This window comes from Lepidochelys olivacea (genome assembly GCF_965140295.1).
Source record: "Lepidochelys olivacea isolate rLepOli2 genome assembly, chromosome: 3".
Classification (NCBI taxonomy): Eukaryota; Metazoa; Chordata; order Testudines; family Cheloniidae; genus Lepidochelys; species Lepidochelys olivacea.
Window position 1 is genome coordinate 33,713,170 of NC_140413.1, and position 27,323 is coordinate 33,740,492.

A 27,323-nucleotide genomic window follows, 5' to 3' on the forward strand; every position below is an offset into this window, starting at 1 on the left:
TGCTCTGATTTCTTTGTTTGAAACACTGCTGCTAAACAACAGACACCTCCAAGTTCTTTCCCTTTCTCTCTCTGCTCCCTTAGCCCTTCTGCTTCAGTTTCTCCATCTATAAAATGGGGATGTCAACTAACCTGCTTCACAGCAGCTCTGAGAGCATCCATCAGTTGATTTCTGTACAGTGTTTTGATGATGGTGCTTGCTAAGTATCACATTTAAATGCTCACGACAACTACAAACGTACAATATCCTGTACTTAACTGTCACTACGCTCTTTCCCTTCTCTCATCCAAGGCACGTACTCACGCAATAAGGCAGTGCCAACAGAAAACTGTTACAAAATTTGGGTTATTCATTATTTGTTGACATAAGTACCCATAACGTGCGATGTAATTTCCAATCACAAAAGAGTGCCTGGCCTCTGCTCCAAACAACAGACAAAAGGAAAGAGGATAGTTTATAACGTCTGAGTAGAGTGGTCAAGGAGGTAAACATCCACAGCGAAATACTGCTTGATTATCCCAATTGCTCCCTCCCCACCCCTTTTTAGGTGGGGCGTAAAATTAGTTGCTAGCTCTAGTTTAAAAAGTGCAGCACAGATCTTAATTCTCAGTTCAAAGGCTCTAACTGCTGCTCACACAAATTAAGAAAAACAAAACAAACATGTCTGACAGATAACCTGTAACTCCTTGATTTTTCATCTTAAAAGTCACACAAAGCCTGAAAAAAATGGATAAGAGAAATCAGAATGCCTTCCCTCCCAATCACAAACAGGGCATGGAGCAGCTCTGTATCCTTTCCACAGACAGAATTCCAGCTCCTTGGCTATAATAGGGTGTATAATCCTGACATACCTATTACCACAAGGATTTGTGACCACTGAACCTGTGTGCGACTGCAGACGTACCAGATAATTCTTCTCCTGCCACTGACCACCCTGTAAGCCACATTCATCCTCCACAATGGGATACATGAGCCTGGCTCTGGGAGATTTTCACGGCGTGCGAGTTGCACAGGACCCCTGTGTGCATACCCAGAGTGTAGGGGTGCTATGGCTCTGTTGCACTTCCAATGCTTTGGGGACCTTCTGCAGTTCCAACACTTTTGAGTGAATTGTACTCTACTGAAGTCAACATAAAAAACAATGCCTCATCCTGACCCTGAGATATAATAAGGCTATATTTTTATACACACATGTAATAAAAAAGCAAACCAACCAGAGTACAGAAGATGCATTGGCATTGCGCTATTGTTGTCATCTGTTCCACAGGATATTCCCCAAGACAGAGTTTACAGGACACCAAAGGGTCAAGTACCAAGTCCCAGGTAGGCCTGTATCTGGCTGTAGTCATTGCAGAGCAGTCTGAAAAAAAACAACAACAAAAGTGAAAAAATAAAACATTTCCATCACAAACCTTACTACATTCCTGGGCACCGCAAAGACTTATTTTCCATATCCACTGCTGTCTACTAACTGTTAGGAAATTAAACACACGAAATTATTATTATTATGTGTACTGAGGTAGTGTACAATGTATTGTATTATGTGCATCTCAAAGATACAGCCCCACACCTGAGAGAACACAGGATCTAGATAGACAAAGGATAGGTGACAAGTGCGGAAAAGGGATGTAACATACAAGCAAAGTGATCGTGGGGACAGTAGGCAAAGAAACATCCCATTAGTTGCAGATTTCTCTTTGCTGGAAGTTACGCACTAAACTCCAACAACCCCCCTTCTGGCCCACAATCCTGCCCTCATCTTTCTTCCACAAGGTATATCATCATTTGATCCTCCATCCCATGTAAGGGCCTAATACAAAGCTCATTGAAGTCACTGGGGACCAGATTTACAAAGGCATTTAAGTGCCTAATGGGATTTACAAGGGCACCTAAGAAAGTTAGTGCCTAAGCCCCATTCAAGTCAGTGGGAGTTAGGTGCCTAACTTGTTTGACGCAATCTCACTAGGTGCCTAACTATATCTTTAGGTGCCTACATACTTAAATTTTAAACCTGGCCCTGGGAATCTTTCCACAAGCTTCAAAGGGATTCAGCTCTGGCCTTACGTGAGTGAACAAGCATAGCACCACAGTGCAACAGTGCCAGAATTTCAATTAATTGCATGAGTTTATAGCGCAATCATAAAAGTTCACTTGTAGGTCATTCATTTAATTTTGATCCATTTGGGTAGTGACCAAAAATCTGGAGTAGTTAGCTCTGGTGGCAAGTATGAAATGAATGTGTGGGCGCTGTCCAATTCTCAGTGGGCAGTTAATCAAAAAAACCCCACAAATAATTGCTTTTCACAGGCACCTCTATCAACTACCTTGAAAGACCAAGAACTAAATAACCCTCTTCGTGTCCTTGGAGGAGATCTTCCAGGCCAGTGTTCAGGCACAGTGGTGAGGCAGCACAGGATAAGTTTTCATAGCTTTATCTATTTTCTGGTTAAAGCACTGTCACTCTCCAGCACTGAAAATTCCATAAAGTGTTAATATTCTCACTTTGGAAAAGGCTTTGCTCATTGCAGAAACGATCAGAGGCAAACAAACAATATTTCAGTTCAGCCATTGTTAAGTCACAGGATTTTAAAGTAGTAACTGTAATGTAGTAATTAACTGCAAACTCCACAAAACTTGTGTGTGTAGCTGTGATGTGCTGCTTAGGCTGTTCAGTTGCAGGCCTGGATCCACAAAGCGAAACTGGAATGGTTGAAAAATTAACGAAATGAGGGCTATCCAATGCACATGAGCATTATTTTTTTGCAATAGTACTGCCCCGGACACACTCATTTTTCCTCTCTAATTCATGCTTCAAAAGGCACCAAGTTCCGGTCACCTGTTCTCCTGGCTGAGGTAAACCATCTGTCTTACTCCGACCCCTCTCTGAAGGGGTTGCTTATTTAAAAAGAAAAGCAAGGTTCTCCCCTCTCAGGATATGTGTGCTGCCTCTACATTGCATTATTAGAACCGAATATGATGCAAATCATGATCTATCCAAAGAGACAGGAAGATAAACCATTTGCAGTTGGGTGTTGCTTCAATTAAGAGCATCTGGTCAACGTTACAGTAGAGCAGAGGCTAAGGCACAGGGATGCCTGCAGAATAGACAGGCAGAGAACCTCTCTCTTTGTAGGAATCACTTTTGTGAATTCCTCAGTATTCACTATACCCACTCCTAAAGTTGCACTGCATTGCAAGAACCAATATTTGCTTATATTTTTGTTCCTAGTACCAGCGGCAGGCTGACCACTTCACTGGTTTAATTTTAGAGTGATTTTAGAGAGAGAATCAGAATGGGCTAGGCCTCACCCATGCCCGAGTCTTCATTAGATACTGGGTACGGTCACTTTGCACTCACTTAGATGAGACTGGAATGTAAAGCTAGGTGTCATCAGGATACTGACCACACTGCCTCACTAATTTCCCCTGAATGCAGGTTGGACAAAATAGGACCTTGTGGAAACACACATGACACAGAGCTTAGGTCAGACGAACAGTTGCCTATTACTACCCAGAAAGAAAACATACCTGCTCAGAGTATGCACTCAACAAAAGTGCCTCAGCTCAAAGACCTGAGGACTCCAGATACTGCTGGGAGTGCTTCACCATATCAAGGAAGTTAGTTAACCTTCCAAAAAATGAGAGCTCCATAAAAGGTTGATGGAACTGGAGAGATTATCTACATTAGAAAATGGTTGCTTGAGCAAGCATCTACATTATTTTTTCCAAGACATGCCAGTACTTTGTCTTCCCTCAGGGAAGCACTGACTGCTCCAAAAATGGCCACAACTCTTCTACACTGGCTTTAACCAGCCAGGAGGTACATGGATCTATCTTACTCTGTATCTCTGGACTTCTGACACTTATTGCAGCTCTGGAGATGTTGAGAAGCTGAAGCTCGGATTTTACCACTCTGCAAAACTTGGCGTAAAGGCTTAGATAGCCACCGCCTGACAGTTTCTTTTTCCCCCAAACAACCCACATACAGCGTTAAAAGAAATGTTTACAGTTAAAGCCCAAGTCTGCTGATATTTGCTACACTGCAGATATGATTCCCCCAAAGTTTACAAACTCACTGAAGAGAGCGGAACTTTTGATGTTAGCCCCCTCAGCTGTTAGGAAAGCTTAGACTCTGTCTACACCAGGGGTGGCCAACCTGTGGCTCCGGAGCCACGTGCGGCTCGTCAGAAGTTAACATGCGGCTCCTTGCACAGGCACCGACTCCGGGGCTGGAGCTACAGGCGCCAACTTTCCAATGTACCAGGGGGCGCTCACTGCTCCACCCCTGGCTCTGCCACAGGCCCTGCCCCCACTCCACCCCTTCCCGCCCCCTCCCCTGAGCCTGCTATGCCCTCGCTCCTCTCCCCTTCCCCCCAGAGCTTCCTGCATGCCACGAAAGAGCTGATCGGGAGGTGCGGGGAGGGAGGGGAAGGTGCTGATTGGCAGGGCTGCTGGTTGGCGGGAGGTGCTGGGAGCCAGGGGGGAGCTGATGGGGGGCTGCTGATGTATTACTGTGGCTCTTTGGCAATGTACGTTGGTAAATTCTGGCTCCTTCTCAGACTCAGGTTGGCCACCCCTGGTCTACACTGTAGTTGGGAATGACTCTCCTAGCCCAGGTAGACCACTAAAAATAGCAGTGTGGATGCTACTGCTAGTCACCTGAGCGAGACCCTGGTCAGCCTGATCTGTCACCTGAGCTGCAATGTCCACACTGCTATTCTTAGTGTGCTAGCTGAAGTGGAACTAGAACAAGTCTGTCTACCCGGGCTGGGAGGCTTGCTCCCAGCAGCCACACAAACATAGCCTTACAGCCTCTAACCCGCTAGAAAATGTCCTTTTAAAGTAGAGAGAAGGGCACAAAAGCAGTATCCCATCATATTTATTTTTAGTGAAAACTGATGTAGCCATGAGGGAGAAAAAACAATCTCAGGTTCAGGGACGCTCTGGATTGCTACCTCTGAGCACTGACATGCTGTTTCAAAGAAGATGTAAAAGTACTGGAAGACTACACGGCATAATGGCTCAATGCATGAGGTGTGCTGTGCAATCTGACTTGACACGCTTTCTTTTTGAGTTCGGACATTTCCAGGTGCCTCAAATCCAAGTTTTGAAGAATTTTAGACAGTTTCTTTATTGTTAACCCCCACTGTAAGCATTAGAGGAATAAAATAAACAGAAGTGATTTCTCCATACCAAACCCTAATTTACCTGGCATTGTTTACATTTACTCACCGTTCCATGAAGCATTTGACCTTGAATGATCACACACATATTTCTGTGTTTGTACTGGCACCGCTTACGAATACACTTCACTGGGCAAATTTAGGCTCTTGTGCACTGGCATGTGTTGCTTATGGTAACAGAGAGAAGGAAGTATGAGACAGCAGGCAGTGGGGAAAGAGATGTACGTGAGTTAGGGATGGACTTGCATGGCTCAGGAAGACCAAAATGCCACAGGTTGTTGTGACATTTCCAGCCCACACTGAAGGGGTGGGTGCTTATGCAATTCAAACTAAAACCTTAAACAAATACACCAATCTATTCAAAATCTATGTTATGCAAATTTGAGGTTAGTCACTAGGGTGCGTGGGCCTGGGGACAATTCCACCGCCCCACACTTGTCTGTCCACTGTGTCCTATGATGGTGACCTAACCACATCAGCCACATCATCAGGGGTTCGTTCACCTGCACATCTATCAATGTGATATATGCTATCATGTGCCAGCAATACCCCTCTGCCATGTACATTGGCCAAACCTGACAGTCTCTACACAAAAGAATAAATGGACACAAATCAGATATCAAGAATTGTAACATTCAAAAACCAGTCGGAGAACACTTCAACGGAGAACACCCCCGGGACACTCAATAACAGACTTAAAAGTGGCAATTCTTCAACAAAAAAACTTCAAAACCAGATTCCGAAGAAAAACTGCAGAACTGGAATTAATTTGCAAACTGGACACCATCAAATTAAGCCTGAATAAAGGACTGGGAGTGGATGGGTCACTACAAAAAGTAATTTTCCCTCTGCTGATACTTACACCTTCTTGTCAACTGTTGGCATTGGCCTTGTTAGCACTACACAAGTAATTTTCCCTCCCTTGGTATTCACCCCTTCTTGTCAACTGTTGAGAATAGGCCACTTCCACCTTAATAGGAATTGGCTCGTTAGCACTGACCCCCCACTTGGTAAGGCAACTCCGATCTTTTCATGTGCTACAATATATATTCTGCTTACTGTATTTTTCACTGCATGCATTTGATGAAGTGGGTTTTAGCTCACGAAAGCTTATGCCCAAATAAATTTGTTAGTCTCTAAGGTGCCACAAGGATTCCTCATTGTTTCTCCTGCAGCTATAACTGGATTGAATAGCCTTCCTTTGTATTGCCATCTCATGTGGGGACATCTCTTCTCCCTCAGCTATTCTTCTGTGACACTATGACACCTGTCTCAAGCAAGCACCCTAGGGTCCAGCAGAAATTGGTTACCTAATACAATTGTTATTTAACTGATGGCCTCTTGAACTCAGTGGGACTCTAAAGATATAAGTAAGCAGACTTTGACACAAGGTTCAGAGAGCAGGCAGAGGGTGCCGCTATAGGCTTGCTTAGAGCACCTTTGACATACCAGCCTTCAGTCTGAGACAACAGGACACACAACAAAGGATGATAAACATCAAGTGCATTTATAATGCAATGATGTAAAACCAATAGTTGTTCCCATGGTCATTTCAAGAATCACTACTGCTTAATGGCATTTTTTAACCAAGTATTAATTTCAGTTTCTCAATATATTACAGCATTTCACACTTAACTTCTCATCGTTTTACAATCAGGCATATATGAGACTATTTGTCTTTACATCTTTCTCTTGGTCTTCCACAATCTTAATCCAAGGTTTCCAAAATGATTACCCATTGCAACTTGAATCTCTGCCAAGTTCTTACTATCATATTCCTAGTAAGGAAGTCTGGCACCCACTGGTAAGAAAATATCCGCATTTATCTGTGGTGTAAAACCAAGAGCAAAGAAACCTGACTACTTGTTAGTGGAAAAAAGTTTTCCAAATCCAGCATTGTCTTTTTTCTCTGTTGGGAAGTATAGGGTATTAAGCTCTTCAGGGTATAAGCTGTGGCCTTCTTTGTGCTTGCTTGGCACATCTGGGAAAATACCACAATATAAATAACAAATCTCCACATCAAAATATCCCCACACGTAATAAGACAATTCAGTTACCAAAAACAACAGAAGCAGAGACAAAAGCATGTTCTGTCAAGATCCATTCACCAGAGTGATTCTCCCAGGGGATCCTAGCTACAGACTATTTAAGATTTCAGAGTGTGTTCCTATGTCTTTTAATGACACCGAATATTGCTTACAGTAAGGACAAGAAAAGTCTAAGCAGTTGGTCATCTGTTGCTGGGTGCCTAAATAACTGCTGGTTGAGTTGGGATACCTAGAAAATGACCCTGTATATATACACTTCAAATACACAGGAGTAAAGCCTTTTACCCAGTGTAGTATGCTTCACCCGTTGAACAGATTTTAACTCATTGTGAATTCAGACCATTATACAGGTACTGCAAATTGTCAGTTCAGTATGTGGGGCATGAGAGCGCCTCAGGTATTAATGGTAGTTTGCATAATTAAACCCTCATAAGGAGGGTTGAAAACAAGAGTGCAACTTGATCTTAAAATTCACCTCGAGATTTCTACTGCAGTTAATGGCAGTTTCATGCACATATCTGAACAAAATTTGGTCCACACCATTGGACACTGAATTTGTAAGACATGCCAGCATGACATTTCCTCTTCTGGAATAGCCTTGTATTGAATGCTGGGGAAAGAGATCATCATGAGTAGTGATGTATTCACTTTACTGAGTGATCCAGAAGCTATTCAGAGCTATCCTCTCATATATAATCAGAGCTATCTGATTCTGTAAATTACCAACCATGCTCTGCACATCACTACCTGGAAATGAAATCAGTCCCAAGAGTGACTCAATCACTCTTTAGAGTTCTGCTAATGTAGCATGACTATTTAAACACCAATGTATTTACATTAAGCCAGGAGAAAAACACCCTCTCACCCAACCTAATATTTACTTTCATTATTTCTATGCAATACCCAATGACCCAAAACATCATAATGAAGATAAAATGGATTTCTGTAGCACTCCTTGCCTTTGGGCAACTGTTTCTACTTGTTATGTGAAGATAAATGGCAATATTAATTTACTGATAAAATAAGCCATAATGTTTCAAGATCTGTAAAAGGCAGAGGGGATTGTGTATGGGATGAGGGAGGAATGAAGCAGATGCTCACCTGCATAAATCTCAAATAATTAATGCAATAAGAATTTCTAAGGTACATCGTCACTGTAGTATCTGCATACAATTGCTGTCAATTACATCACTTCACTGTGGTCCCGCACTCGCAATGCCACGTGTCGCCTGGGGAAGCGCATCGGCTACCGCTGGGAGTGGTGCGAGGAGTGCCAGGAGCTAGGAGTCCTGGTGCCGCAGATCAGGTCCAACGACAACACCACCGTCACCGCGAGCACCGGGGCATGCTGGAGAGGACCCTGAAGGCAGCCATCCATTCACTGTATATGGAAACCCTGAAGCGTAAACCGGACCAGGGTAAAGCTTTCGAACTGAGCAGCAAGTGGGACACCAGCAACCACTTCCTCGCCGGGGGCGGCTTCACCCGTTTCGCCGACTGGCGGTTCGTCCACCGTGCCCGACTCAACTGCATCCTGCTCAACGGAGCCGTCCGCCATAGGAACCGAGACAAGCGTTGCGGGAAGTGCAGCTACTCCAACGAGACCCTGCCCCATGTCATGTGCAGCTGCAAGCCCCACTCCAGAGCCTGGCAGCTGCGCCACAACGCCATCCAGAACCGCCTGGTGAAAGCCATCGCACTGCGCCAGGCAGAGGTTGCCGTGAACTGCGCCATCCCTCGTACCGACAGCCAGCTTTGACCTGATGTGGTAGTCACCAATGAGGCCCAGAAAAAGATCATCCTCGCCGACGTCCTGGTCTCCTTTGAGAGCAGGACCCTGGCCTTCCGCGAAGCCCGAGCTCATAAGTTGGAAAAATACGCCCCCCTGGCCAACCCCCTGAGAGCAAAGGGCTACAAGGTGCAGATGGATGCCCTGATCGTTGGAGCCCTGGGCGCTTGGGACCCCTGCAACGAGCGTGTGCTGCCGACCTGTGGGATCGGTTGACGCTATGCACGGCTCATGTGGCACCTCATGGTCTCGGACACCATCCCATGGTCCAGGGACATCTACATCAAACGCATCACCGGCCACCGACAGTACCAGGAGGTGTGAGCTGGTACGACATCGTGCATCAATTATGGGAAAGGGACTGAGAGGCTTTTTCCACTGGACCGTATGAACTGGAACCATAAACTCACTGAACATTAAATCCCACCAAATGAGGATAAATCCATCCTCATCATCGTATCCACTCATTATACTCCACACCTGAACATAGCCATTATATGAACAACATATCCCCATATCTTAATGTCTGTACTTTGACCCGTTAAACTTTTACCCCCAATCGGGGAGATTGCAGATTATGTATTCCTTACGCCACCCGTTCCTAAACTGAATTTTGCACCCCTTGATAATCTGTACCTTATTCCCTGAAACTTCTATGCTTAAACTCTGTACCGTTTTCTTTTTACTTCAACATCATCTTAATAAAATTATTAAATCTGCATACAATTGCTGTCAGTGCAGTGCTAATTTTCCATATGACTAACTGGAAAAAAATATGATTGCAAGGTAGTGTAATGGATTATACTGAACTACAGGTGGATTTATATTGGTGTGCCAACTCACCAGCCAGTGCTACAAATAAAGCTCCCACAGCAGCAGAATTTCAGGCTCTTTTTATAAGGTTGGATTTATTTCTCTGAACAGTCCAACACAAATCAAACAGATAAATTGGGTTCTGCTGCCTGGCCTTTTTCCAGCTCCTTTACCTTGACCCAGGGTCTCCTACAGGATCTCTCTCACAGCTGAGCAGCTTGATGGCCCTTTGTCTAAGGACCAGGTGACCTGCCAACCTGAACACTGGCCTTAGACCCATTACCTGGGAGGCAGTTAGTCAGTCACAGGTAGGGCTAAGCCCTCTGCCTTTAATGGGTCATCATCCCATGCCGTGGCTGTGCTTGACACTACATATTAACACAGGATCTCATCCAAATACCATTGAAGTCAATGGAAATAACCCTATTGATTTAAATAGGATTTGAATCAGGCCCTTAAAATGTGGTTCTTATCGCTGATGTCCTTTTTCATTAAAGTGGCCCTTGCTATTATTCTCTCTCTGTCAGATTGCTGTAATGCACCTTGAACTGTTCCAAATATCACTTCTACGTGCAGAAAAAAAGATGCCATTTATAAAGCAGGATCTTCTGTATGGAGGACATTACGGCCTGTGCTGTGTGATCTGCACTCACTGACAGCTGACTTCTGGGTGAAGTTTTAGTTAATGGCTTTGACTTACAAATGGTTTTGAACCTCCCTATATTTGAAACTGCTTCATTCCTCACATCATTCTATGCCAGTAACTGCCAGCCAAGGTGTTTAAATTAGCAGGATACTGGTTTACAAGAGGGAGGGTGGTTGTAACGTTGTCATCAGTGAGGGCCCCTGGACTCTGAAGTTTACTCCCCTCTTTGGTCCACCATAGCTTGGATTTAATGCTCCCCTCATCTGTTTCTCCAGGGATTTTCAGTAAAGTTGTACTGCTGACACCTGAGAGAACTCTTCAAAGCACAGAGGTAATCTGTAAATGTTTTTGTTTAAAATTATTGATTTCAATTATATAAATGTGCCAGGAGACTTCTGACTGGGTTATTTAAAAACTCTAAATAAAATACAGAATTATACCATCTTTGCATCCATCTGCTGTGGACTGTAGGCCTATAAAAGCAGACATGTAACTCAGGAATGGTAGTTATCCTAGAAACGTACATGCCTTCCTCACCCCCATCACAGCAGTATCAGGCCTCCTCAGAATCTTTATCATCCCAAGACCCCAGCAAGGCAGGAAGTACTATTATCCCCATTCTATCATTGGGGTACTGAGGCAGATGGCCAGATTTGATTTCAATGGGACTTAGGTGCTTAACCTGTTCAGGTTAGTGTCGTTTCCAAACCTGATACCTATCTGCATCAGCAGCATCTAAGTACCTTTGTAAAAGACTTGCTGGGATGGTTCTCAGGACACCCAGGACCAGGAGTCACCTTGTTACCCTCTGTCACCAGCATGAAGGAGTCTTGCTTGTGGTAACTGGGTGTCAGTTCCCTAACCTCACCAGCCTTCAGCCATTCAAGCACTCTCCTCTGGGCTATGCCAGCCCTATCTTTGCCTTGCAGATTAACAATAGGTAATAAGCGTAGACCCAAGTTCATGTTTTATTATTTTGTTTTGGGCTGTAACCACCAGTTGTTTCCATGACTTTCTCTCACTTCTAGGTAAATCTTTATTCTTTCTTAAATAAACTGGCTCTTGTCTTATAATAAGTGCTCACAAGTGCTGTGTGGTTTACAGGGGCAATTGTTTAAGGCAAAACTGGTAAACACGGGTACACTGCCCCTTGAGGGCAGAGGATCTGGAATTTCTGTGAGTAGCCAGTGTCAGGGGCTGGATATCACAAGGGAGCAATTCAAGAGGACTAAGGTGCACCTATTGTTAACCTGCAAGGGGAAAGAAGAGCTGGCATAAGCAGGCGAGAGTGCTTGACTGGCTGAAGGACTGGCAAGGTCAGGGAGTTGACACTCAGCTACCACAAGCAAGACTCCTCCTGACTAATGGAAGGGAGTAACAAGTTGACTCACAGTCCTGAGTACCCCAAGAACCGTCACAGTGCCTCAGAAGCTTTCCAAGCTCTGCGATGCATATCAAACAGCAGCCATGGCCTATTCGATTTTATGTTTAATAATGCTGTAATTAGCTAACCAATAATCTATAAACAAATGGCTCTACCATAGAGACAGCAACCTGCAGTAATAAACCTTTCAGATCAGGAGCAGAAATTCAAAATTAATGGAGTCAGTGTAATTACCACAGAAACAAGGAGGCTTGGCTCAACTATTAGCAGCAGGAGACTGATCTCTGCTGAGAGTCGAATATAAATCAGCAGAATGATGTAATCTTTCCTGAAGGGAATTAAGATATGAATAAACATCTCAACAGATGCTCAAGAAAACATCGGCAACAATCTGGAGACATTCTTTCAAGTAAAAGAGAAACATCCTGCTGCGTTCACTTTTTTAGATATTCAAAAAACGAGTTCTGATTGTTGTTTCTGAACTCTTTTCCCAGCTGAGTGTGGTAGGATTATGCTTCTATCACACGAAAGGAGGCAATTACCAAGCTTTCATATTTATAAAGGTTTTCTACTGATTATAGCCACCAGCCTTGAAAATATGATTCACATTCAAAGTCGTGACGAAAAAGTACACAGTTATAGGTCATTGGTTTACAAAGAAAGCTCAAGTGGGTCTTAAAAAAACAAGTTCCAATTGAGTAGAAATAGCCAGAAGATATTATTTATTATCTGTACTGAGGTAGCACCTTACCGCTCTCAAATCATAGACCAGAACCCCACTGAACTAGACACTGTTCCAATACATAATAAAAAAGCCAGGTCCTGGCCTGAGGCATTTACAATCTAAGTTTAATAAAAGAGACGTAGTAAAGGACTCAAAATTGCACCAAAACCAAAACTCTGAGACAACGTACTGACACAGAGGACATTACATATCCTGAATTTTGTGTGTGCTTGCGGTGGTGGCAGTCACAGGGATGGGGACATGGACAAGTCTCCCATGCTCTTTGAGATACAAGGGCTCCAGTTTTATTTGTCATTTTGGATTCAGGAATTTTCTACTAAGCATGTCCCGTTGAAAATCTGTCTCTTTATTCCCTCTCCTAGCTTATATTTTTCTCCCCTCTTTTCTGCTTCCTCCTATTTCCTCCTGGCCCCCGGATTTACAAGGAGCAGTGTTCCTGTATAATAACCTACCAAGCAACAGTTTCAAACTGTAACATATGACAAGGACTTTCTTGTTAATTTCAGGCTCTTCAGAAAGTAACTGCTGTGCATACACAATGCCCAAATAGCTCTAAATCTGAGCTCTGTGTTTTTCTCAGTTGGCACGAAGAGGAAAATCTGGGAAGCTTGAAGCTAGGCAATATATTTAAAGACATATGACAAACCCTTATTCAAGAAGCACAAAAGTGTGCAAAGGAAAGGGTTTGGAGTCCTGACATGTAGTCTTGGCTCAGATTTCCTGTTTCCTTGGGAAAGTCGTTTAACTCTTTTTGCTCAGTTTCCCGATGTGTAAAACAGAATCAAAATACTTAATTACCAGAGGTATGGTGAAACTTACTCAATGTGTGTAAAGGACTTTAAAAACCTCAGATGAAAGATTCAAAGTACATTTTTTTTAAATCCTCATTTTCTGCTACTTCAGTGCTAGCAACAAAGCCCACATTGCAGTTGCCTGGAGATATTAATCATGTGGGTGACAACCTAAACAACTTCAGATGCTTCATATTCTCTTAAAGTGGATACTTCTGCAGCAGAAAATAACCTTAATCACAGCAAGCAGAAACCCCTGTTAATTTGGCTCTAACCTGTGGTCTCCTATTCCTGCCACTCCTTTGAGTACCCAGCCTTTCTCAATTTCCTTGTTAACTGCAGCCAAAATCCTTGCAGCACTTTATGGGAAGGAGCATCTTTATGAACCACTATCTTTGACTAAGTGCTCCAAGTCTTTTGCCCCAGTTCTATCACCAGAGATTTAAATTTTCCTTGTTTTGGAGAATGGTCCCACTAGGTTTGCCCCATTAACAGGCTGAGGGTATGTTAAGGAAAGCAATGTTTATTAGACGAAGGCGAGTAAAAAGCAAAATGACTGTATGCCATAAGGCTTGTCAGAAAATGTCATCAAAACACAGGGGAAGTGGGAGGGACATTCATGAAAAATATTGTGTGCGTTGTTCTCCAGCCAGCTTTAGGAAGCATTATAAAATCATAACTAATCCAGAGGAGTGAAGTTCTGGAACAGCCTTCCAAAGGAAACAGTGGGGGCAAAAGACCTATCTGGCTTCAAGATTAAACTCGATAAGTTTATGGAGGAGATGATATGATAGGATAACATGATTTTGGCAATTAATTGATCGTTAACTATTCATGGTAAATGGGCCCAATGGTGTGTGATGGAATGTTAGATGGGGTGGGATCTGAGTTACTACAGAGAATTCTTTCCTGGGTATCTGGCTGGTGAATCTTGCCCACATGCCCAGGGTTCAGCTGATTGCTATATTTGGGGTCGGGAAGGAATTTTCCTCCAGGGCAGATTGGAAGAGGCTCTGGGGGGTTTTCGCCTTCCTCTGCAGCATGAGGTCACTTGCCGGAGGATTCTCTGCACCTTGAAGTCTTTAAACCATGATTTGAGGACTTCAATAGCTCAGACATAGGTGAAAGGTTTATTGCAGGAGTGGGTGGGTGAGATTTGGTGGCCTGCATTGTGCAGGAGGTCAGACTAGATTGTCATAATCCCTTCTGACCTTATTATCTATCTATCTGTAAGTCTATGACTAGGTATCATTGATCAACCCCACCGGTGCAGTCTCTCTGCAGTAACGATCACGGAACCATTGCACTTCTGCTGGCCACTGCAGCACTGTAAGAACCACCTTGTCTCTACCCAAACTCTTCGAAAATCTTGACCAAAAATGGAAGACTAGATGCATGTCAAACACTGGACAGACTGTCCGCATTAATAGCTGGCTTCAGAAGTGAAGGCTATGCACATGGCTCCATCAGACCAATCAGCATTCTGCACAGCAGCAAAAGCCCAGAAATGCCCTGTTAGACTTCAGCAGGCGGAGATGGCATAGATCCAAACCACAAGTTGTGGTGCACAAATTCTCCCATCACGTCCCAGAAGCTCAGCAAATGACACTCTTCAGACCAGCTTGCAAGGGTAGAAGCAAAGAACCTCTTCCTTTCCTCCTGCACAGCCACAGCGTAAGAGTTTCTCAAATCTTTGTGCCCCAATCATTTGGCTTTAGCATGAGACTGCTGCTACTGGGGGACTCCAGCTATTTTTTCATGCAGTATGGCGGCAAATAAAGCCAATCAAGTTTAGGCTTGAATGTACTGTACAAGTCATCACGTCAGAGATCAACAAGAACATAGCCTCTGATCTGAGGCACTGAGGAAACCTCACCCAGGTCCTGCCCAGACATGCTCCCTATGGGGCAGCTAGCATTGTCAGTGACATCAGCTGCTCCTTCAGTTTCAGTACTCTCTTTAGGCTGAGGATTCTCAAATTTACCACCTCATCCCCTCACCCAGTGCTTATTTCCCTCTCTCCAAATGTCTCTTTCACATCTCTTGCTAGATCAGGGGTGGCCAACCTGTGGCTCCGGAGCCACATGCGGCTCTTCAGAAGTTAACATGCGGCTCCTTGTACAGGCACCGACTCCGGGGCTGGAGCTACAGGCACCAACTTTCCAATGTACCAGGGGGCTGCTCACTGCTCAACCCCTGGCTCTGCCACAGGCCCTGCCCCCACTTCACCCCTTCCCGCCCCCTCCCTGAGCCTGCCATGCCCTCACTCCTTCCCCTCTCCCCCAGAGCCTCCTGCACATCACAAAACAGCTGATCGGGAGGTGTGGGGAGGGCGGGGGAGGCGCTGATTGGCGGGGCTGCTGGTGAGTGGGAGACTCTGGGAGCGGGTGGTAGGAGCTGCTGGGGGGCTGCTGATGTATTACTGTGGCTCTTAGGCAATGTACATTGGTAAACTCTGGCTCCTTCTCAGGCTCAGGTTGGCTGCCCCTGTGCTAGATGATACCAGGGATTATCCCATGTATAACATGGCCAAATCATTGCTTTTGCTTCTCATTTCCATCACCTACAGTAACTCCACTGTGCTTCCAGCCACCAAAGCTTCCAGTTTCAGAGAGAAACCAAACACAGAACTCATGTTCTCCTCCCCCCCACACACAACATCCATATTCTGTGACTTATTTTTCTATATACCCTGCTAAAATTCCTTCCCACTCTGATCATGTCATCCTCCAATTCCTCTTGCTTCATTAGTCATCTTTCTCCCTTTCTGAGTCTGGTTCCAGTTTCTCAGCCTCACATTCAAAGACTTGCACAACAATGGCATTCAAAATGGCTGGGTGTATGAGTCAATTACGTATCACAGGTCATGTCATCCTGCCTTGGCCACATGGGGAAAGTCAGGTTGTCCCACCAGAAGAATGCTCTGGAAGGAATCTTCCCCTCAGGGAATAGTCCTGAGAATTTTGTTTTCCTTTTGTTAGTCCACTAGTGGAGATCTGAATTCTATTATGGCACTGTTAATGGCTCAGCCACACTGGCCTCCAGAACAGACTGACGTTTGGTCCCAAATCTCCTTTTGCATGTTTCAGAATTACATGTTCCAAGGAGAAATTGCTTTTGGTCGAGTATCAACAAACTTTCTCTTTAAACCATGAGACATTCAACCAGTCTATACTTGGACAACTAAAATTACACATTATTACTGGCAGAGAGGCCTTAAATAGTTGTCTTGCTAAAATGCTGAGACCATATGACAAAACAGCCAGACAGATTACAAATATATTGTAGTCAAACCTCTATTATCGGTCGCTCTCCTATAGTTGAGGTTAAAACCAGCTTTCTGTTTAAAGCTTGGCTCTTCTAAGTGTTTTAAAATCCACACGGTTATCTGGAGTGCTTCAAAATTTGGTGAGTCTCAGAGGGGCACAGGGCATGGTTAGGGATCCACATTTAGGGCTATTTGACCAATGCGTTCTCCACACATAGTCTCTCCCAAAAAACAGCTTTTTAAAAGTTGATAGATTCTGACAACCTATTTTTGCTCACAGATAGAGATCAAGCCAGGGCTCAGATCACTGCACCAAGGTCTCAGGGTTACCCTAATAGAGCGCATGGCACCCACCAGACCTTTGGGAAAAATCAAATTAAAACCTTTTTTGAAAAAGACTTTGCTTCTCCAGTTAGGCATGCTAAGACTCATGAGCCTACCGGGTACCTAACTGATTATATTTAGCATGTCCACACAGAGGAGTTAACAGGACTATTAGCCTTCAAAGTTCCACACCAGCTGGATAGTTCAAGGGGATAAGCAGTAGTCCGTTGAACTTGACAGCGTCAGGCTTTGTCTACATTGGCACTTTGTTGGCAAAACTTCTGTTGTTCAGGGGCATTAAAAAAAACTCCCCCCGAACAATAAAAGTTTTACCGACGAAAAGCATCGGTGAGGACAGTGCTTTGTCGGCAGGAGTGCTCTCCTTCTGACAAAGCTGCTGCCACTGATGGGGGGTGGAAGCTTTTTGTTGGCAGGAGAGCACTGTCCAGCCGACAAACAGCACCTAAATTGCGTGCCTTTTAGCGGCACAGCTGTAGCGGCAGAAGCTGTGCTGCTAAAAGCCTCGTAGTGTAGCCATAGCCCTAGTTAAAGAGAGTCCCAGAAATTTGGAAAAGGTAGGATGGCATATTGCCAAAACCTGTCTCTGTAAGAGGGATTCTTTATTTTGGGGGAATGTATTTGTAGAAGATATTTGAATGCTTGCTGGCAGGAGAGGGGCATTTTAGAGGTGGAGAAGTGGCGAAATAAGGGTGAGGAGTTTGAGGCTGTATGGAAGGTAGGAGGATGCATAGATAGTAAGGTCAGAAGGGACCATTATGATCATCTAGTCTGACCTCCTGCACAATGCAGGCCACAGAATCTCACCCACCCACTCCTGCAATAAACCTCTCACCTATGTCTGAGCTATTGAAGTCCTCAAATCGTGATTTAAAAAGACTTCAAGGAGCAGAGAATCCTCCAGCAAGTGACCCGTGCCCCATGCTACAGAGGAAGGTGAAAAACCTCCAGGGCCTCTTCCAATTTGCCCTGGAGGAAAATTCCTTCCCGACCCCAAATATGGCGATCAGCTAAACCCTGAGCATATGGGCAAGATTCACCAGCCAGATACCCAAGAAAGAATTTTCTGTAGTAACTTAGATCCCACCCCATCTAACATCCCATCACAGACTATTGGGCCTATTTACCATTAAAATTTAAAGATCAATTAATTACCAAAATCATGTTAACCCATCATACCATCTCCTCCATAAACTTATTGAGTTTAATCTTAAAGCCAGATAGGTCTTTTGCCCCCACTGCTTCCCTTGGAAGGCTATTCCAAAACTTCACTCCTCTGATGGTTAGAAACCTTCGTCTAATTTCAAGTCTAAACTTCCCAATGACCAGTTTATATCCATTTGTTCTTGTGTCCACATTGGTACTGAGCTTAAATAATTCCTCTCCCTCTCTGGTATTTATCCCTCTGATATATTTATAGAGAGCAATCATATCTCCCCCCTCAACCTTCTTTTAGTTAGGCTAAACAAGCCAAGCTCCTTGAGTCTTCTTTCGTAAGACAGGTTTTCCATTCCTCAGATCATCCTAGTAGCCCTTCTCTGTACCTGTTCCAGTTTGAATTCATCCTTCTTAAACATGAGACACCAGAACTGCACACAGTATTCCAGGTGAGGTCTCACCAGTGCCTTGTATAACGGTACTAAAACCTCCTTATCTCTACTGGAAATACCTCACCTGATGCATCCCAAGACCTCATTAGCTTTTTTCATGGCCATATCACATTGGCAGCTCATAGTCATCCTGTGGTCAACCAATACTCAAAGGTCCTTCTCCTCCTCCATTACTTCTAATTGATGTGTCCCCAGCTTATAACTAAAATTCTTGTTATTAATCCCTAAATGCATAACCTTACACTTCTCACTATTAAATTTCATCCTATTACTATTACTCCAGTTTAAAAGGTCATCCAAATTTTCCTGTATGATTTCCTGGTCCTTCTCTAAATCGTCAATACCTCCTAGCTTAGTATCATCCGCAAACTTTATTAGCACACTCCCACTTTTTGTGCCGAGGTCAGTAATAAAAAGATTAAATAAGACTGGCCCCAAAACTGATCCCTGAGGAATTCCACTGGTAACCGCCCTCCAGCCTGACAGTTCACCTTTCAGTAGGACCCGCTGCAGTCTCCCTGTTAACCAATTCCTTATCCACCTTTCAATTTTCATATTGATCCCCATCTTTTCCAATTTAATTAATAATTCCCCGTGTGGCATGGTATCAAACGCCTTACTGAAATCTAGGTAAATTAGATCCACTGCGTTTCCTTTGTCTAAAAAATCTGTTACTTTCTCAAAGAAGGAGATCAGGTTGGTTTGGCACGATCTACCTTTTGTAAAACCATGTTGTATTTTGTCCCATTTACCATTGACTTCAATGTCCTTAACTACTTTCTCCTTCAAATTTTTTTCAAAGACCTTGCATACTACAGATGTCAAACTAACAGGCCTGTAGTTACCCAGATCACATTTTTTTTTCCTTTCTTAAAAATAGGAACTATGTTAGCAATTCTCCAGTCATACGGTACAACCCCTGAGTTTACAGATTCATTAAAAATTCTTCCTAATGGACTTGCAATTTGTGAGCCAATTCCTTTAATATTCTTGGATGAAGATTATCTGGGCCCCCCCGATTTAGTCCCACTAAGCTGTTCGAGTTTTGCTTCTACCTCCGATATGGTAATATCTACCTCCATATCCTCATTCCCATTATCCCTAAGATCCTCTTTAGCCTTATTAAAGACTTATTAAAGGATAAATGGGAATGGGTGGTAGGGGTGGTGAGAAGGGTTCGGGGTATCAGGTAGGGACACATGGGGGTGAGTGGCAGGGAAACTGGGGGAGAATAGGGGCACGGGCACCTGTCAGATCCACATTCTCCCCTTCAATGTGTGTGCCAGGATCTCGGGGTTATGATCCCCTGTCCGCACCCTGCTTGTGAGCTGGGGGTGCTGCCTCCAGGGGTGTCTGAGCCCCACTCCCTGCCCCCGTGTATGTCAGGATCTGGGGCCCCTAATGCTCAAGGGGGGGTATGAGCCTTGTTCCCTGTCCCACCTGAGATAAGGAGGGGATTTCCCTCTCTGGGGATGTCTGAGCCCCATTCCCCACCCCCCTCATCTGTGTTTCAGGATCTGGGGGACCCCTGCCCATCAATGGAGATCTGACTCCCGCTCTATGTCCCTGCTCATGTGAGCCAGGTTCTGGAGAGGGCATGCCTTGCCTCTCTGGAATCTGACCTCCACTCTCTGCCCCCATGTGTGTGCCATGATCTGGGGGGCCCTGTCCCCCATGTTGCCCTTCAAGAGAGCCCATTCTCAGCTTGTCTTTCTGGGGAGGTCTGAGCCCCAGGGCTTGTCTACACTGGCACTTTACAGCGCTGCAACTTTTTCATTCAGGGGTGTGAAATAACACACACACCCCCGAGCGCAGCAAGTTTCAGCGCTGTAAAGCGCCAGTGTAGACAGTGCTGACCCGGACGCTGACTTCCAGTTCTGGTTGCGCAACAGCAGGCTTCGGCGGGTGCTGGCCCAGGACGCAGACTCCTAGCCCCGGCTGTGCAGCAGTGAGCGCGGACCCCAAGTGCCGACCCTGGGTGCAATCCCTGGCCCCCGTCACACAGCAGCAGGTGCCAGCTCCGGGTCCTGACCCCTGGCTGCATGGCAGCTGGTGCTGCTCCCTGGCCCTGGGTGCCAATCCCTGGCCCTGGCCATGCAGCTGCGGGCGCTGACCCTGGGCTCCAGTGGGTGCTGGCTCAAGGCGCTGACCCCCAGCTCCAGGCACTGACCCACAGCCCCAACCACACAGGGATGGGGGCTCCTATCCATCATCCCTGGCCTCTGCTGCCTCACCCCCCACCCCATCCAGATCTTAACTTGCCAGAACTTGCTGTGAAAAGTGATATTAAACATACAAATATCTCTTTTCACAGCATTATTTTTATTATTGAGTACCCCCCCCAAAAAAACCCTACATAAATAAATTATAATGATCTGGGTGCGTATACACGTATATTTGTTTGTTTTTCCTGAAGTTAATTGAGTATTTTAGGGAAAAGTGTCAGTGCGGCCACCAGCAAGAGTTGGTGGCACACTTTGAGGCCACCCAAAAATTTGTTATGAGAACCCCTGGTCTAAACCATCCAAGACAGATGGCTACCCAGCCTCCTTTTGAAAACCTCCAGAGAAGGAGCTACCACAGCCTCCCAAGGCAGTCTGTTCCATTGTCCTGCTGTTCTTCCAGTTCGAAAGTTTTTTCTGAGATTTAATCTAAATCTGCTATGCCGTCGTTTGAACCCATTGCCTTTTATCCTGCCCTCTGTGGCAAAGAGAACAACTTTTCTCCATCTTTTTTATGGCAGCATTTCAAGTATCCGAAAACCACTATCGTGCCCTCTTAATCTCCTCTTTTCCAAACTAAGCATACCCAGTTCCTTCAGCCTTTGCTCATGTGGCTTGCATTCCGTCCCACAGATCATTCCATCCCTTTGATCAAAACACCTTCCTGAGCCTCTTATGATGCAAATGGATGTGTAGAGCTGTATGTTGCATCTACTGAGAATATGCAGGGGGTGGGGTGATGCAAACTGCCCAAGCAGTGCACAGAATACAGCTTCTTTTCAGAAAATTGTGGTAGCTCTTGAAAGAGAATTTGGGTTCTCTCATTATGCACAGGGGAAAAGTTGGATTCCAAGATCAGGTCCAGTTGGAAACCTGGGTACACAGCCAGAAAGATACATCAGGGATTTGCCCTCCTCTCTCCCCGCCCCCAACCGGGATGGGGGAAAGCCTGGACAAAATAGTGTGGTGGGTGCTGGCTGGACTGGAAGGACATGGGCTGGTTGGTGGGGCTGAGCAGTGGGAGGGAGAAGGGTTTTAGGTCAGGATCAGTAGTTCACTTGGCCTTTATGCCATCAATAACTCCACAAGGACCACTAATTCCTACCAATGTGTTTTCGTTTTGTTAAGAAAAAAATAAAACAACCTAGGAAATTATATGGCACAAAAAACTTTGTTAACACACAGTTAAGGTTTCCCTGGGACAGGTTGCGGCCTTCCAGAATGCCTAGTTCAGCAAAACTCAACCTTCAGAAAATCAGGAAATACCTCTGTACAAGAGAAGATACATGTAAATTTAGTTCTGCCCTCTTTGAGCGACGACCCAAAACACCCATAACACATATACTCGCACTCTGACTTTTCATTGTACAGAAAGGAGCTACCTGCACCTACCCTACAATCAAACACATTCGACTCTCCTGACAGGATACCATCCCGGTGAAATCTAACAGTCACTTTACTCTCTACCCCCAGATACCATCTAAACCTATACATTTCCTTATCCTTCAGCAAACCCACAGACTACTCTCATATGCTACCTTGCTACCGACAATTCCTGACACAAGACCCTTCCTCTGCCATCCCCCAAGTGCCTTAGGACAACCTACACAACTTTGCAATAAAATTATGTAAACTAGCTCCTTAGGGAACACATGGTCTTCTTTCCTCTCCTTACACACAGGGTGGGCACAAACCCTGATCTCCTCATATCAAAATCCAATTGTGATGCTCCTCAAAGTAATCCCTATCTCTTCAACTCACAAACACACCTCTAACCAACCTGCCACATCTACTGTGCCCACCAATTAAATCATTCAATATAGCTACATCTCCTACACTGAATGCAGCTGCAGTGCAGGGAGACAATTTGCAGTAGCCATTGCCAGCTCCAGGACACAGTTGGCTCTGGGAAAAAACCTTAACTGGGTATTACATTCTTTTGCCCTTTGATAGTTAGAGGTTTGGTTGATCTGGCATCCTCCCTCATCTTTAGCTGGCTGGTCTTGGACAAGCCTTTCAGTCCTCAGCAATAAGCCTTGAAAGAGATATCTGACCTTCAGGAAACACCATCAGCTGAAAGTTTTGTACCTATCCTGGTACAACTAATCACTAACATTAGAGAGAAAGCACTCTAATCACTGGACCTATAACCTGAGCTGTGGGAGACAGAGTTCAATTCTGATCCACCAGACACAGTGTGTGACCTCAGGGCCAGTGGCCTAGTCTTTCAGTGCCTCAGTTACCCTCTGTAAAACAGAGAACACCTCTTCCCCTACTTCACAGGTAGTTGTGAGGATAAATATATCAAAGGTTGTGAGGTTTTTCCATGTACTACTGTGACGGGGGCCATATAAGTAGATAAGGTATTGTAACTAATCTTACTATAATAGATAAAATACTTTTCTCTACTTCTTCCATTTGTGCATCTGACAAAACTTCAAGTACAATCAGCTTCACTATTTCATTGCTGAGACAGGAAGCACCGTCAGAAGCAATGCATGACAGTATCCTGCAATATCCTGGGCAAATGTTGTGTATTTACATTAAACCTTACTGAATTACATTCAATATTTTGAGGGTCCATTTTACTGAAAATGCAAATTTTGTGTACTACTTTCACCATGTATGGTGGGTTTGGATTGGGTGGAACTTCTTTAGGAGGACAAAGGGTTATTCAATCTGTGGGAGATAATGTGACTTTCAAAAAACTATACTGAACAACATAACAGACATGACTGATCTTTTGGGACAATACGCATGAATTGAAATTCCTAGGAAGTACTAGGGAGGAGGGCATTACAAACCTTCACTTAGGGACTCAGCCTTTGAAGCTTTTCCTGAGGGTGGATACCTTTTGTCCGATCACCTGTTACAGGAGGGCAGTTCAAAGACTTAGGCTGTGTCTACACTACAGACCTTACAATAGCACAACTGCGCTGCTGTAAGGTCTCCCATGTAGCCGCTGTATGCCAGCGGGAGAGAGCTCTCCCATTGGCATAATTAAGCCACCCCCAATAAGCACTGCCAGTGTCTCCCGCCGACACAGCGCTGTCCACACTAGTGCTTCTGTCAGTGAAACTCATGTCGGTCAGGGGCGTGTATTTTTCACACCCCTGACCGAAAAAAGTTTTACTGACAAAAGTGCTAGTGTAAACATAGCCCCAGTTTGGATTCTCCAGGGACCAACAGACCAAGATCTTGTCTATGCTACAACTTACTTCATTACAATTTATATCACTCAAAGGTGTGAATATTCCACACCCCTGAGCAACATAAATTATACCAACCTAAGCACAGTGTAGACAGTGCTGTCGGTGGGAGAGCTGCTACCGCCTCTCATGGGGGGTGAAGTAATTAAGCCGATGGGAGAGCCTTAGAGCTCCACCACAAACGCTACAGCAGCGCAGCTGCATCAGCAGCCGTTGTAAGGGCTGTAGTGTACATGTGGCCAAATAAAGCATTTTTGAATAAAACAGCCTGGTTTTAAACAGGTTCAGAGTCTTCCTCCTGATCAAGCAAATGGACAGGATCCCCAGTCTACAAAGGGCCCCAATCCTTAGGGAAGGGTTGGAAGGACTGACACGGATCAGAGTCCTTGTGGAGATGGAGGGCGCAAGGAGAGTGATCTCTGGTAAGCTTATCAGGATGCATAAAGGTTCTTGAATTATTTTTAACATGTCTTCTCTGTAGTGCTTTTACCTTAGGAGTAAAATATGCTTGCTCAGAGGGAACCGTGTGGGACGATATCTGGAGCAATTACATTGTGTACCATCTCTGAGGGGAGAAGTGAAGTAAACCTGCTTAGGCTGGGAATAACACAGTCAAAGCACATGGGGGGGGGGGCGGGATAGCTCAGTGGTTTGAGCATTGGCCTGCTTAAACCCAGGCTTGTGAGTTCAGTCCTTGAGGGGGCTATTTAGGGATCTGGGGCAAAAATTGGGGATTTGTCCTGCTTTGATCGGGGGTTGGACTAGAACCTCCTGAGGTCCCTTCCAACCCTGATATTCTATAAACTGTTCAGCCTGGAAATATGCTGGTCACAAGGGAGAGAGATGCAGATCTCCGCCCAAGAAAGGCAACAGCTAGGAGGTCGGAAGGCTGAGAGCGGGTGCCCCTGCTGGATCACTAAGGGGAAATACAGGTGTAGTTGCCCTGAACTGTGACACCATGCAAGAGGTATCTATGTAGAGCAGTGGTAGCAAGACTGAACCTGAAGAGGCAACAATCAAACATGGGCATGTGCACTGAGAGGAAAGCAAAGGGAGGGAAAAGAATGAGCCCAAGCACATTTGGTGGTATTGCTCTTTTGTCTTTCTAGTCTCCCCTGCTCAAAAGATCCTTATAAACATCAGCAAGGGAGAAGAAAGACACTTTATAAAAAGATTACTTGGCACACATTCACCGAATTGAAGCCTTCACTACACTGCTTTGCAATTAGGATCCCAATTCTATTAAAATCAGTGGGAGTTGGGTCTGGCCCTTAGCATTGCTACTTTCAGTTTCATTTGGTTTTCCCTACCCAATTATTAAGCATAATAAAAGCAGATGTTCTTGTGGTTAAAGTACAGCTTGTTTTCCCTCACTGACAAAATCACAACTGCATCTACAATTGGCTGTTGTGCATTTATATGTGGTTTGTATTGGCCGTGTCTCTTTTTGGTAAGGAGAGGCAGATATGTTTGTTCTTTCTGGAGATGGGAGACTTCTTTTTTTTGTTTTGCTATTATTATTTTGGAATATTTGACTTTTGAGTTATACAAACAAAATAAAAATATGGACTCATCTATTAATGAAAATATCTAAACAGTACAGAATAAGTTATACAAAGATTCTTAAATTGACAAACTTTCAGCAATGTGAAAGAGTATTATCTTGCATTGCATATTCTCCTACAACATGTGATAGGTTATCAGAAAGAGACGAGAGGTCAACAGAAGACAATCAATTACTTACATGCACACACAGTACATTTACACTGCACACCCTTTACAGCGACATGTAGAGTACATACGTTGCACGCAAGCCTAGAACGGGTATAAATAGCAGCGTAGATGGTGAGACACTGCTTAGACAAGTAACAGCACCCTGAACCCCGAGGGTATGTACCCTACATGGCTCGCTACATGCCCAAGCTGTGCCTCCCACATCTACACTGCTATTTTTAGCAGCGTAGTGTCCCATTGCCAGGGTATTTCTCCACTGCAGGGAAAGACTGACAGGGAAGATGCAATGTGGAAAGGTTCTGGCAGCTCCTGCTGCCTCCCCCTACTGGGGCCTTTCCCCACTGCGTCCCCCTTGCCCTGTCAGAGCCTTTCACTGCAGCATGCAGCTACATACAGCATGTGGATGCAGCCTGCTTTTCACTGAGGCGTGTAGCTACATGTACCCTCCACGCCACCACCACTGTGTGCAATGTAGACATAGCCTCCATACACACACATAATTCATTCTAAAGGGGCAGGCTGTTTAAAGGATGGGAATCAACCGCAGCTGATAATCGTTGAATCTAAGCACCGAGAACATGCAGTTTAAAAAGCAGGCTTTCGAAGGCCTGGCAGGATAATCATGCTATACGAGGGGTATTAGTGCAGGCAGTTAGACTAGCCTTGTGTTGGTCTGTGGTCATACATACAACAAGTGCACTTTGCTAAGTCTATACACTCTACCTGCCTGCTCTGTAATTCTAAGTAGACAGGGTATAGAAACCGAATCCTCCTCAGATTTCAATGCTCTACCTACTTACTGATATGGAGTATGCAGAGAAGAGAGAAGGTGTGCATGTGCTTACTCAGGACTCATGGTTGGCAGTTTCCCTACAAGGAGGCTAAAAGTTCAGCTGTGCTGCAGTTAATTGCAGGTCTGTGGAGACTTATTCCAGGATTAGGAGGAAAAATATTTTGAGGAGCGTTTAAGTCTCATGCCCATCATCTTTGAAAGGATTTCATTAAATAAAGTACTTTTACAAAGTTCAAAATGGTAAGGATCCACCACGCTTGTTGGGTCATCAACATCAGATTTTAAAAGGAGTTTTGATTTGAGATCAGGAAACTGTCATTGCCAGATTTAGCCATTTGATTTGTTACAAAAAAATTAATACCCAAATTTAAAGCACTGAGAAGTACCAAAGTACCATTGTGCATCCTCCCATTCCACCTCACATGCACGGAAAACGCTCCGCATAAAGGTCCATAAGGCCACTACATTATCCTCCTTTAAAACTCTTCTTAGAGCTCACTGTGCTACAATGCCCAGAGAACACTTGACAATTAGGAAGCTAATTTATTGTGGCTGATTCTTATTCCACTGTTCATGACTGTCACTATTTCCTTGTTCTCTCCTATGCACCTCCATCTCCCAATCTTTTTCTCATATCCACCTATTGCCTCTGGTCTTAGACTTAGATTGTAAGTTCTTCTGGACAGGGACTGTCTTTCTGTTATATGTTTCTACAGCACCTAGCACAATGGGTCTCCACTTGGCAC

General features: G+C 44.6%; 1 protein-coding gene across 2 annotated transcripts in view; it reads right to left on the minus strand.

Annotated features, from left to right (window-relative positions):
- Nucleotides 1-27,323, minus strand: part of RNF144A (ring finger protein 144A) — a 98,057-nt gene that overhangs the window by 37,360 nt on the left and 33,374 nt on the right. For both annotated transcript variants that reach the window (XM_084622098.1, XM_084622099.1), the window contains exon 2: nucleotides 1,215-1,360. In XM_084622098.1, coding sequence (XP_084478224.1) covers nucleotides 1,215-1,360 — 146 coding nt within the window. The remainder of the gene's footprint in view (nucleotides 1-1,214; nucleotides 1,361-27,323) is intronic.